The sequence below is a fragment of the Athene noctua genome, chromosome 1 (assembly GCF_965140245.1).
Source record: "Athene noctua chromosome 1, bAthNoc1.hap1.1, whole genome shotgun sequence".
NCBI classification, from domain to species: Eukaryota; Metazoa; Chordata; class Aves; order Strigiformes; family Strigidae; genus Athene; species Athene noctua.
The window spans coordinates 106,223,551-106,237,354 of record NC_134037.1 but is presented as its reverse complement, the minus strand read 5'-3'; the positions used below and the strand labels follow the sequence as shown (position 1 = coordinate 106,237,354).

Below are 13,804 nucleotides of genomic sequence, written 5' to 3'. Positions count from 1 at the left end.
TATTAAAAGACAAGTCTGTTTTACTATTTAGAGATGTGGAATATTGTTTGTAACAATGTGTTTACAGCAAAGAACAAAATACTTATTGATGTCTTAGAAGTTAGAGGAAGTGTGTGCATGTTGTATACACACATTCTCATTTTAAGGCAATGATGGAAGTTACAGAAAAGTAGACTCTACCTTGCTCTTTTTTTTATGTTATGATCATTGATCATACTTACTTTCTTCAGGGCGACCTTTATTTTGATTTAATTGGCTACCTTTGTTATAAACTTTTCTTTCTCCCCAAGTAGTGTGTTGTGAAAACAGAATATCCAGAATATTTGCAAATGATGTTCAGAAAGGTAATTTTATTTTCAGACTTCTATATTTCATGTGCTGAAGGAAGGCTTAGGCTGTTTTTGATTGAGACTTTTCCTATTTTATTGAGCAGTGGTGTTCCAGGATCAAGCTGAATTGCACAGCATAAGAAGGGAGCAGTGAGCATTTGATGGAAGCAGATAATAAAATGCATCAATTGTGTCAGCACCTCGTTGCAGTCACATCTGGCTTACTGTCAGGGTACCATTAGATTCCTGTGGTTTTATGTGCCAAAAATAATATGCTTTGTAGTTAATAGAACTAGGATATTTGCAGTTTGATTAGAAAAAATCATCCTATTTTCTTTCCGATCTCTGTTGGGCTTAAGTTCAATCAGAGCACAGCCTTGTCTCCTTAAAATTTTACGACTGAAAGATCAATTGTTCTTTTGATCTGTTTCTCTCTTTCTCTTATTACAGTGAATCCAGCAGTCTGAGCAGCAGTGATGCTGGTTTGTTTACCAATGATGAGGGAAGACAAGGTATTGAAACAATCTTTCCCTTCTCCACCCCTCAAACCACATCAGTTGAAAATCTGTAAGCCTCACAAGTTATTTCATAGGTTAATTACTATATTTCAGTTGCTATTACTATTTTAATGAGTTGAAGTATAGCTTGCTTTCTGGGTTTTTTGAAATGTTACCAGAGGGTGTCCCAAATCCATGACTTAGTCAAAAGCTGTCTTGAGAAGCAGTCTCTGTATATAATAAACTTACAACTTCAGCATCTTCCAAAGATCATCTGTACTAAGTTATATTTTGTCAATTCCTTCAATTTCTAGACAGGACTCTGTGATCATAGACTGCTTCTCAAACTAGTTTTGAGGTGGCTTTTTTTTTTTTTTTTTTTTTCTTCCAAATTGTTATGGCAGGATTTTATAGTTCTTTTTCATTCAGCAATACATGGTTGAGATTAGAAGATGCACGCTGTTTAAAGTTTCTCCTTTCTGAAAATTTTTCTTTAAAATACAGTGAAGATTCAGAATTTTCCTTTAGTATGCATAATGTTCTTATGTGAAAAAACTATTGAGGATGCAAGTATAAAACTTATTTTTTCAGCTTTACCTTTCATTGCCACCTTTAAGTGCAACACATTTATCTGTATTATGCTGGTATCTTAGTGCCCACATTATGGACTAGGAAGTCGCTGTCTTTGGCAGTATACAAAGATGAGGCTAAAAAACAGTCTCTCGGATGATTAAGACTAGCTTTTCTGTTGGCAATTCTAAGTTAATAGTAATGGATATTATTTTCTTATGCAATTTGCCACAGACTACTAGACTGTATGCAAGAAAACAAATCCTGGCCCATTCCACAGATATAGGTTAAAGGAATGTTCTGGGTTTTGTTGTGTGTTTTGGGTTTGTTTTTTTTTTTTCCCCCTTAGTGTGTTATTCAGTCTCTTTTGTTTGTTTTTGTGGTTTTTTATTTTTTATTTTAACATTGTAGTATGGAGATGATTTTTCAGACATAGAACAGAGGTGCTGCCTTCCTTACTCAACAGAAACTTGTGTTACATAAACTGTACCTGCCAGTCTGAGTATCTGTTTCTAGTTGTGCTAACAAAGAGCTTTTTTAAAGAATTTGGGCTCTCTTTGAAAGTTTAGATCAATCTTTTAACTTCAGTATTTCAGTGAGACATGTCAAAAATACTTGCTTTTATTTCCCTATATTAATTTCTCTTTTGACTTGCAATTTTTAAAACACTTTTCTGCTTTATCTGTATGTGACATGACTGACTACATTTCACAATAACATACATTTTTGAAGTACCCTACTGCTATACTTTTATTAGTATTTTTGTCCTTAAGTCCTGAACTAAATTATTTAAGTCTTTGAATAATATGGTTGAAAACGCCTCAGTTGCTTTCTGTTTCTCCTCCCACAAAATATATAAGAAAAAAGTGGAGAGAATCGTGAACAACAGTGCTCTTTCACTGATGTGTCATTACTTTAAGTGTTCTTTTTTTAATATAGAGCTGTAATTCTTTTTTTTGCCTGTTTGATTTGTGAACCTTGATTCAATTGGATTGTAATTTTCAAGCAGAAAGCATTAGACCTGAAGGTAATATTTTGAAATATAAAGAACAATAGTAATTAAACTGGAGGAGGACATCATCAGGAGAAAACATTAGTTTTTTAATCTCTACTTTGAATTAATTATTTTGTGGATATAATCAGAAGACCATTAGCTTCACACTGGATTTCAGATGTTCTTAGATCTGCATTATAGCTTTGGTTTTGTGAAGACTTTTCCATGAAAGTACTATGAGATCCAACTGCAAAACCAAAATTTTATTTTCTAGTAATACATACTCCATCTCCAGAGATGCTAGTAATTTTTATCTTTGTACTCCCCTTATGAAGTGAGATGCTATCCTGTAAATTAATTTATACCTAAACTGAGATGCATACAAAATTGAAAGAATGAAGGAAGGAGGAAAAAAAAATCTGATAAAAACAAAGGAAATGTCTAGGTGGGAGAAACAAAGCTGGAAGAGGAAAGGATGAAAATGTATTAACAACTGCCTGATTTTGTTGTCCACCTTTAAAAGCTAGACTCTGATTCCTGTCTTCCCAGTGTCCATCCTCCAGGATATATGTTCAGAACATCAGCATCTTGACCTCATTTGTAGTTCAAATTTTCTGCACTTCTGACTTCAGGTTTCTGCTAAGTCAAGTGGAGAATCAGAGATTGATTAATGCTGCCTGGTGAAATACTTTGTTTAAATGATGTGCCTGCCATCATTCAGAAGTTTAGGTACCAGAGGACAAGAGGATCCTGTTCTTCAGGGCAACATTTGTTCATTTTGTGTCTCTGAGATTAAGAACCATATCTCATTTATTGCAGACAAATACTGTTTATAAAACCCTAATTAATTCCCAAAGCATATTCATGCTATGGGACAGACCTTCTAGAAAAGAAAGTTATCTAACACAACAACTTCTTCAAGCTGTTGGCCAGTCAGTTAAATAGTTGACTGTTGCATTCTGAACTTTGGAGTGCTGCCTGACCTTGCAATGTCTAATATTTTCCAAAATTGTTTCAGACTATGGAAATAAATTCCACAACAGTAACTGTGGTTTCAGTTTTTATAATTCAATTCAAGAAAGCCAGGTGTAGCTATAATTGGGGGTAGTAGTCGGTTAATTGCTAGATATATTTTAATTGCCATCAGTTGCTAAGATAAAAGAAAATTGCAGAGACTTGAAAATTGTGTTCAACTTCTAATATGTGGTGTTCTATCTAACAGGTTTTTTTAAAAACTTCTATACCCTTTCCTTTCCAGCCTGCCTCTGTTCCAGTCTTACATCTTTTTTGTTTGATTTGTTTTGTTCCTATGAAGTCCTCATCTGAGCTTAGCCATGCTTGTCCTCCTTTTCCAGGTTATCCAGGTGCTTACATTAGGTCATGTGAGAGGGCAAAAGCAGGTCTCTTGCTGTGCTCAATTCCACTATCATATTACCTTCTGGCAGAAGTAATTGGTACTTGATGTTTTGCAGTCTCAATGTGGCAAATGTTTTTCTTCTGTGAAACATTGCATACCTTGTACAGTTAGCCAGCAAAAGCTTAAAGATCATGGAAAATGGTCAGTGCAGGTACAGTCAGCAAAGATAGCTGCTGAAATATTAACAAACCTCAAGTGAACTTCAGTTACTTTGTATTTTTTTCAGAGGTTTGTAAATTGGTCAACTTCGGGGTAAGATCTAATATAGTTAGCAAAAAACCAAAATTGTATGCAAATGTCAAGCGCTTGAGTATGGAGGTAGGAGAGCCTGTCAACAAAGTAACTGAAGGAACTGAACAGTGGCTGAAGCTTATGTATCAGAAATGGCGGTTTTGCAATTATTAAAAACTTTAATGATAAGCAGTGTTTTATGACTGAGGTAGAAAGAATACAAGAATAGTTTTGAAACAAAGTTTTGAATCTTAGATTGCAGCATATAATACAACACTATTATAGTCCTAGCTAGTAGGATCATCTGCAGTTTCAAGGCACTTTACAGGGCTTCTTTACAAAGGCACTTTGTAAGTTTTCAACACAGTGTTAACAAAGCTGTAACATTATTCAAACACTAGTTGGTCTTATTGCTGTTTTGGGAAAAAAAAGTCAAATTACAAGTATATTCTTTAATGAATTTTATAGTGTGGGTATGGCAAATAAAACATTCTGCATTCCTAGTCCATCTATACCTACTAGTACACTTGGGGAAATTCAAAGTTGACTTAAGACCTCTTTAAATCATGACATGCAGCACTTAAAATGTCCTTTAAGATCCAAGCAAGTAGGAAATAAAATTATTTTAATAAAGTGTTAAACAGTTAAAATTGGAGGAGGTCGGGGAATGTCAGAGTTCCACTGTGGATGTGGCTAAGCTTTTAAAGATAGGTGTTCATTATTTTATGATTAAACATATATTCATTACTGTGTCCTTTATGAAGATGACCCACTACTGATTCAGGATATGAGAATTCCATCCTTTTGTCTTCTCTATTGAGAAACTAATTTGGACCTTGTATAGCATTTTAGTAGCTGCAGGTGTCGCAGTTGTGTTCTCCATCTATAAAAGAAATAAAATGTGCAATACTAACTGTAATCACAGTAGTTTTGAACTGTTGTGGCTAATTAGTTAATAGTCTTGGCGGGTGAAAAAAAAACCCAAAACAAACATGAAGTTGTTCTGTATGACCTAAATAGCTGAAATTCTAAATATTGCATATGGACCACAGTGGTAGAGTTGAACATAAAGCTGAGAACATGTGATATCCTTAGTCTAATTTATTAACAGTACACCTGTACAGCCCTACTGAAGAGCAGGGTATGATAATACATTGGATGAGGGATGGGGAAAAAGCCTTCCTGTGAAGTTTCCAAGCTTGAATCAGAAGTAGCTGCTTAAATGGAATGGTGGCCTGCTATCCCTTTTGCCAAGGTAATTCTTTATAGTGCAAAGAGCAATATGCAGTATACCTCCGTGGATGGGTAACTTAAGCTTCTGTTTTCCTGAAACTCCTTCTGTGTGTTTTAGTAAATCTTCTGATGTCTACAAATGATTATTGCGGCTGTTAGCAGTGGGGTTTTTTTTACCTAGAAAGATGTACACTGGTCATGGAAATGAGACTAGCATCCCAGGGTGTTTATAGTCCATGTGCTATTGCTGTCTGAGTTGGTGGATAATGGACAGCACAGTATGAAGTGGTGTTGATAGGATGCTGATTCCAAACTCCTTTCACAGTAGCCCCTCAAAGTACATTGTGGTTGTTATGGGCAAACACACATATACCATATGCAACTGCTATGGAGGGTAGTCTGGCCATTTTGAAATAAAAGAAAACTAGGAAGAAGGGGAAAACTATTTGTATGCAGTGGAAAGTTTGTTTGTTATAATCCTCCATTGCTTTAGCTAAAAAAAGATTCAGGTGAGGCTATTCTGAACATGAAACTGATGGTGATGCCCATAGAGAAACCACAGGAAACTCACATAAATAATTTTCTAAACTTCTTAGAGGAAGGCGAGTAATTTACATATTGAATCACCACTCCTTCACATTAGACTCAATAATATAGAGTAAAAATTAGGGAAGTGGTAATGGGGGGTGGGGGTTTGCTTAAAAATAGTCAGGAACAGAAGTGCCTTGAAATTTTAGAATTGATGTTGACATTTCTGAGCCTTAAATTGCTTTTAATTTTTTGCATGGATCGGTACAGTTATAACTGAATGTAAATTGCTTTGAAGTAATTCCTTGAAGCATTAGCATCACCCACAAACAAGTCTATTGTATTTTAAATATGTGGCTAGGAGAATGCATGGGCATGGAGATTAGTTTCTGGAGATAATTTTATCTTTCCTATAGCTTGAAAGAATACAGCAATTTGCTGTAGTCTTGTGCTGAATCAGTATCCCTAAGAGGAAAGGACAGTGTAGTGAGTCTTTTGAAGTCAAAAATGTTGCTTTCAATTACTAATTCTCTGAAGTTCATGTTTGCTGTGGATACTGTGTTGCCTTTTGAGACCTGCAAATTAAGTAGGATAAAATCCAAATATTTGGTTACCTAACCCTTGAGTGGGGAGGTTTCTGTGTTATATTGCTTATATGTATGAAGTCGGGAATTGATTAAATGCGGTGCTGTTCCCTGACTCCTTTTGATAACAGCATCCATTCAAGGTGGAGCAACTGGTAAACAAAATTCCTGTTCTCACCTGGATAAGATTAGTAGTAATAAGTTTATGCTCGCTTCAAGATGATAATATGATTGAAAATTGTCAAAGGATTCAGAGTTTTTTAAAGTGCACAGATGAGGAAGCTGAGAGCCGGGTATACCTGCATTCTGCTGTCATGTGGGAAAAGCCTGTGAGGTTCAGATCTTAAGTCCGTCTTTGGCAGTAAGCAACATAAGTGCTTAGGGAAGTGTATAATAGCATAACAGGTAAGATGCCTTAACGGATAGTTGCTTAACATACTAATATTCCTATTACACAAAAAAGAGAAGTAATTTTTAATTTTTTCACAAAGTGCTATTGTTGGGCATATGGTGAAGATAGCAGTGTTCTTTCATAGCCACTCTTCGCCTTTTCCTGCAGACCACCAACCCAGTCTTGCATTGCCTAACTTACAGGCATCTGTCCTTGAGCTGATTGTGAAACCCGATTTCAGAATTCTGTGCTTACTTTCATAGCTAAATTATGTGTAACAACACTTCTTTTGAGTTCCTGATTTTATTTCTTAGTAGGCAAGGTGACTAGAGTTCTCATCCTAATGATAAAATATTCAGACAAAGTTTATCTACATAAGTTTGGAAAATCAAAACAAAGGAGTTCAAACTTAATTCTGAACCCCAAATCAATCTAATGAGAAGGGGTGATTCGCCTTCCACCACCACCACCACCGTCTCTCTTCAGTACTCTTAGACATGCTCCAGAGAAACCATACCTGGCTGTAACGAAATGAGGATAGAATTAATGGTGAACGCCTTTGTGAAATGTCATAGCTATAAATGAGGATTAGAATAAATACGGAGAATGATCTGAAATGCTCCAGGAACACTAAGAAATTTAAATCTTATTTGGATCTATGTATCTCTTTCGCCTGTTTTCTTCTAATTCCATTAAGAGTTCCTGTTCTCTAACATCTGCTAATTCCGCTTTTAGGAGTGATCATTAAAGATGTAAGGATAACATTTCACCTACAAGTAACCAGTGAGGGGCCTTAATTATTCTATATTTTCTTGAAGTACTTGTCCTGATGAATGTTTACAGACATTTTGACTTTTGCTTGGTCTTGAAATACTTTTTTCATTGCAGTAACTTTGGAGAAAGTGTGTTGAATTTTATTTTTCCTCAAATTCTGATTTGGGTTTTCATTATTTGTATTTTCTCATTGTGGGGTTGAGTGGCAATGAAATTTTACCTGAATGCTTTTTGTGCTTGAAAACTGTGTCTAAAAAATCTTACATTTGTGTCTTGCTGGGTTCTGCCTAATTAAAAATTGAAATGACAATTTATATGCAGAAATAGCAAGGCATGGTTTGGATACTTTGAAGTAGAATTAAAATATACAGCACGTACTTTGGAATCTAACTTTAGGGTTTAAGAAATTAAGTTTGCCGTGTCTTGTGAAGATATTTTATGATCTTCTGTAAAATACCAGGTTTGTAGAAAAGAACATGTTTTAAAACAAACCTAACAATATATTTTTAGTTGCCAGTGCGTTTATGAGCTAAGTTTTTAAGATCAGAATTTCAGTCTTGTCTTACTTTTGACTTTAAATATGGGTATTTACATACTACACCTACAAATATTGTCAGTAAAAATGACCAGCTTTGTGGTATAATGCAGCATAATTCTCAGTCACATGATACTGTCAGTTTTCATTTAAAATCAACTTTTTCAAAACTTATTTCTAAGTGAACTTAATCGGATTAACTTCATTTAGTCACATCTGTTCATGATTGTTTTTCCCTTTTACTAGCCATACAAATCATGAAATTAAGCTAATTATATACCATTATCAGCTGCAAAGAACTAGTTTCACAATTTTATACCTTTTAATTCCCTGCAGGAGATTAAGGCTTGTTTTTTGTTAATATGTAAAGTGCATTAACTTAAATGGATTTCCCTGCAGTTATTGCAAGAATTAACCAGTTTATTATTGTTTTTCACTATTGTAAATTGGTTTAAAAACATTACATTTTATGTGGTTTCATTGATAGCAGTGCTTGTCATGCTATTGAGAAACATTTTCCAAATAGAACTGCTATATACGAGTAATTGTTATACAGCTATAAAGCAAAAGAAATAATCGTCCTGTCAGAGTGTTTATTGATGGTAACATCTGATTTTTATCTTCTCTGCTCCTCCCTGTTTTTTGGGGCTTGGGGGATATTGCCCTCACACAGGTGATGATGAGCAGAGTGATTGGTTTCACGAAAATGAATCTGGTGGAGCATGTGGAATTACAGGGGTCATTCCATGGTGGGAACAAGAAGACTCTACAGAACTGGAGAGAGAATTGCCTGATCCAGTCTTTGAAAGTATCTTAACTGGTACTTTCCCTCTTATGTCCCGTTCAGGGCGGAGAGGTAAGTAGCAATCAAGCAAATGCAAACTGTAGAATCACTTGGGCACAGTAGGAAGATATCTGTGGATTTTACAAAATACGTAAAATGTTGACAAGATCTTACAGCTACTGGCTTGTTTCCTTGAACTATTTTATTTTTAAGGTATCTTTAGAGAGAAATAATTAAAAACAATGATTAGAAAAGTCAGAAAGTGTAAAACTACTCTTTTATTTGTTGTCTCAATGTTTACACTGAGAATTATTAAGTGTTATTTAAAGTGAACCTTTATATTCCATTTTATTCCTGGCTTCTGTGGCGATGTTTTAGAATTCTGTAGAAGTTTGTTAATTTGGAGGCTGGAAAGACTAGTGTGACCATCTGCTTTGCTTTATGGTCAGGCCCTATTGTTTGTAGAGAAGAGGGAAGGGTTCCTTTAGAGCAAGGATTGAGCTTGTAACTTAGAAAATAGAAATATTTTTTTTTCTTTAAAATACATCAGGCAACTGTGGATCCAGTGTATCCATTACTAAGTGGTACCAGTGTTAGATTGCATTTACAGCTAGGAACTCACTCTTGTCTAAAGATTGAAGTTGTCAGACCTCAGCTTGCTGCCAAAGAATTTTGTTGTACCTCCCCTCTGCCACGAGGATCTCTTCTTATGTTCAAATACAGATCTTTTATGGGAGCAGTGGTCAAATCACCTTTAAGCTACTCTGCATGCTGAATGTATTCAATTTTTTGTGAGGCTTGTTTTCCAGATGCTTGGAATTGTTTCTTCTTTTTTGTAGGTTTCCAGAGTAGATTTAGTCATCTTCATGGAATGCCAGCAAGAAACATAAAAAAGGCTTCAGGAAACTCGAATGCATTGGTAGGTGTTTTTATTATTGTAAACTAATGTGCGCTGTTTTTAAGAGGTTTTTTAAAAAGTGTATTCCTCTCATGCTTGTTCCCTGATCTTGTAGATAAGCGATGGAACAGTAAGATTACAGTGCTACTGCTGCCAGATATTGTGTGTATGGGTTTTTTAATAGTTAACACTCTTCTCACTGACATTCTGTTGTAATGGAATATTTGTGTGTACTTGAATGGCAGAAACAGTCTAATACTGTTTGTCAGTAGTTATTTTGAACTGAGTGAAGGAAAAGGTTTGGAGGGGGGCTTATTTAACATTTTCAGTGTATATCTTATGTCTATATGAAAACATGTTTCTCTCACAGTGAAAATAAAACCAGTTATTTTAAGTTTTTCTGATCCTGAAAGCATTCTAGGATGGATTGTGGTACAATTCTGACTTTTTTTTTTCCCTCACAAAAGTCTGCTTTGAAAAATCTGTCCATATTCTCTTTCGTTTGGCTGACTTCTGTGTGGTCAGGGGAAAGGGTATATACAAAAAAATTTAAAGCAAGTTAGCAATGTACCTGGCATAGACAGCATGCATTCCTTCCTAAGGCTGTGACTACAAATGAGAGATGTTTGGAGTTTTTTTAGTGCCTTCAACTCTAGGAGCAATATTTACAAGTGAAGAGAAAAATTCCAATTGTCTTTGCATTTTTGCACAGTCTAATCATTGGATTTTCCCCTAGCTTTTTTCTAAAATAAGATTCTAATAAATTTTTAAGAATTTCTTCTTTGGAGGAATGCATAAGGAGAAGAGAGACTTCACTTTAAAACTTTAAAATGTCTTCATTGTAGTGCAGTCTATTCCTTTCTTACCAGAATAGTGTTTGGAACAGGAGAATGTGGGAGACTTTATCAGTGTGTAATAAACATACCCCAGCATGATAAATACTGCAACACTGATGTTCTTTACTATTTGAGAACATCAAGTGTTTTCAGATTTTAATTTGTCTAAACAAAATGTGGTGCTTCTGAGAAATGTAAGGGCTATTATATGTGGGGAGAACAGAAAGGAACTGTTAGAAATTTAACTCATTTTGAAGAGGGAATGTTTTTATAATTGAAGTCCCTATCCAATAATTGCCATTTGGAGCTGAATAAGATGCTTTAAAACCTTGGCCTGTGATCTCTGCTGTTAGTGGTTGTGAATTAGATGAAAGCTATCTAGTTCTTGGTTTCCTATATGCCTATTTTTATTTTTGGTTCAGTGCTTGCTTGAGCATATCTGGGATTTGTAGCCCATTTTCTAGGCTTATTGCAATTTCACTCTGGTATTTTATAGGAGCTATTATAACTGATAGGTTAGCTTCATGGTATTGATGATACATGGCTTAACTACCCTAAAAACTGTCTTTTCCTCTAAATTGTAAAAAGGTGATTAAATTTCAATTGATTAAGATATACTGTGAATATGTGTGTATAATCAAAAATCCTAGTGTTTATTTTCTGCTACATTTCTGTATTGACCTTAGGAGCCCATTTTGTCTTCCAGTCATGATATCTCATATAGAGATGATACTGTTGTTATTTTTGTAACACAAATGCAAGCTGATCTACTAAAACCTGGTAATTCAGTTACCTCCAGTTATTAAATATATCATTTACATAGTGTTGTGAAACAAGGTTGACGTGAACATACCTTCTAAACCACTATGTTTAGGCAGGAGTGCATATATAGAGTGGATGTGCAGTTGGCTCTTCAGATGCGGCTTTCTGACCTTCTTAATGACTATTTATGTTTGTGGGCACATCTGCTGCATCCATCTTGCAAACATAGCTGTATAAGCCAGAGCTCGTGTGCTTCCTTTTGTCAGTGATTGCTTCTTAAAGAAAATCTTTTTTAGATACTTCAATCCAATGACAAAAAAAAGTAATTTAATACCTGTGACATCTGATAACACAGAACAAGAAGTAATTACTGCTATTAGATGGTAACAGTGAAGAAGAACAAGAATGCTTTTAGAGAGATTAATATCCTGAGGAAAGAACACTGCAGACTCAACTCATTGAATAGAGTTGTGGTATCACTTAATTCCTTTTTAACAGCAAGGAGTCTGCTGTCTGTATCATTGCTTTTACGCAGACTTTGAAGGGAGACAAAGTAAGAAATGGATTTACCTCCTGAGATACAGTACCTAAGACACACATAGTATCATGTATTCTGTCTAAGGATATGTAGTTGGTATCTAGGGAGTGTGAGCATATAGTTAGCCCTTTGCATACAGTCAATGTGTGTTTAAACTTTTTTAGAAAGCTTAGTTTAAGTTTCACAGTTACAGCAGCTAGCAAAGCCTTGAAGAGATTACTGGTTTAGGCAAGACAGAATGAATAGCTATGATAATATCTTGTTATATTGTAGTCCTCTGTCAAAAAGTGTTTAATGCCTGTTTGGGTGTCTTCCTGCGAGAGAAACATCTGGCTAAGAGCGTGATTGTTATTTGCTATATACTGAGGAAACTGCCAGCTTGCGTCATTTTTACACCACGGTTTCTACAAGCAGTAGGAGCTGAGAATCAGAGGAAGAATGCTGCTCTTTATGGACTAGTTAGTGAACTTCAATTAGAGGTAGCCACAGCTGGTACTTAGATTCTTTCAAGATGCTCTTCCTGCGTTTTGTCTGAGATGTTTAATTTGAACAAACTGATGAGTCTTTCTGTCATCAAGCGTACTGCCTTTGAGTCAAAAGACTTTTAATGATCACACAACACTGGACAACCAAGAAAAGTAAAAATCTAGCATGCAATACTATGAAAATCCTTGCTTAATTCAATGTGCAGCTTGAATGAGTTGTCATACAACAGATGACAACTGCAAAATCTGAGCAAGAAAATAAAAAAAATTCAGCACAACTGGCTTATATCCTTTGGATCATGGAATTCATAATTAAATCGTTTGTCAGGCATGTATTTTGGCATATAATTACAATGGTGGTTTTTGATGTCTTCATTGTTTTGTGGCAGCGTTATTTGTAACAGAACTTTATTTGAAAATAGATAGAAGAAAATGGCTTTTCTAATATGCTGTGCTTTTGATCCCCATGTGTCAAGTTTCTAGTAGCAACTTTGTAATCAGAAACATGATACGTGTACTTTCATACCATATTAGTATTTAATGTACTCTTAATTTTAAATAAGGTATATTACATGAAATCTGACTGTTTGGTTGAATTCTGCAGTTATATGACCTGATCAACTATTCCCAACACCTGCTTTCTTTTTGTTAGGCAAAAATCCTACAGTTTAGTAGTAGTGCTCTATGAATGAAATGCCGATTTCTTAGGAGGAATGCTTTTTTCATCTAGTCATCTGTAGTTTATAGACTTGCATGTCATTTATGTAGTACTATATCTCTGTCCTTTCCAATAAATTACATGTGAAACTTGGTATTTAGCAGAATATAATTAGAAACCTAACATTTTAGATGCATTGGAAATGGGAAGGTTTATTTCTATGATGTAGAATGATAGATGAATTCTTTACATTCAATGATTAAGGCTGCCGTGCTTTTCTGAGAATAATTCCTGGGGAGATCACAAACCCCCTAATTAAAGAAAATAAGAGTTAATTATAGTTAGTGAAAATAGAATGAGACTACTTTTTAGGTTTTCAAGTTGTTTTGTCCAATTTAGTACATAAGGACTGAAAATTTTCACTTCTGTTCACAACTTCTTGTTACAGATAAGTGAAGGTTTTAAAAATCAGTGCTGCTGTGTTAGCTGTTCCTTGTGTGGTTCTTGATACAGTTCCTTCTCTGAGACAGGGAGAGACATTGTGCAGTTTTGTTTGAGGGTCTTACATGTCGTCTCTTCCTGCCTGGATTCCCTGTCTGGGTTGGAAGCTGGGAAGTGATTTCACTGGGCTGAAGTGCAAAACTATGACCAATAAAAAGGATGCTTTCTTTCAACTGCCAATTTTTCCATTCATCACCTTCATCTTATGGGTTTTGATTTCATGATATTAAAGACAGCCGATTTTAAGTCTTGTACTCCT

The 13,804-nt window shown here is 35.1% G+C and overlaps 1 protein-coding gene across 1 annotated transcript in view; it reads left to right on the top strand.

Moving 5' to 3' along the window:
* The window catches only part of GPATCH2 (G-patch domain containing 2), a 127,549-nt gene that overhangs the window by 13,133 nt on the left and 100,612 nt on the right, over positions 1-13,804 (top strand). Inside the window, exons 3-5 of the mRNA XM_074897232.1 lie at positions 780-841; positions 8,757-8,939; positions 9,707-9,786. Coding sequence (XP_074753333.1) covers positions 780-841; positions 8,757-8,939; positions 9,707-9,786 — 325 coding nt within the window. The remainder of the gene's footprint in view (positions 1-779; positions 842-8,756; positions 8,940-9,706; positions 9,787-13,804) is intronic.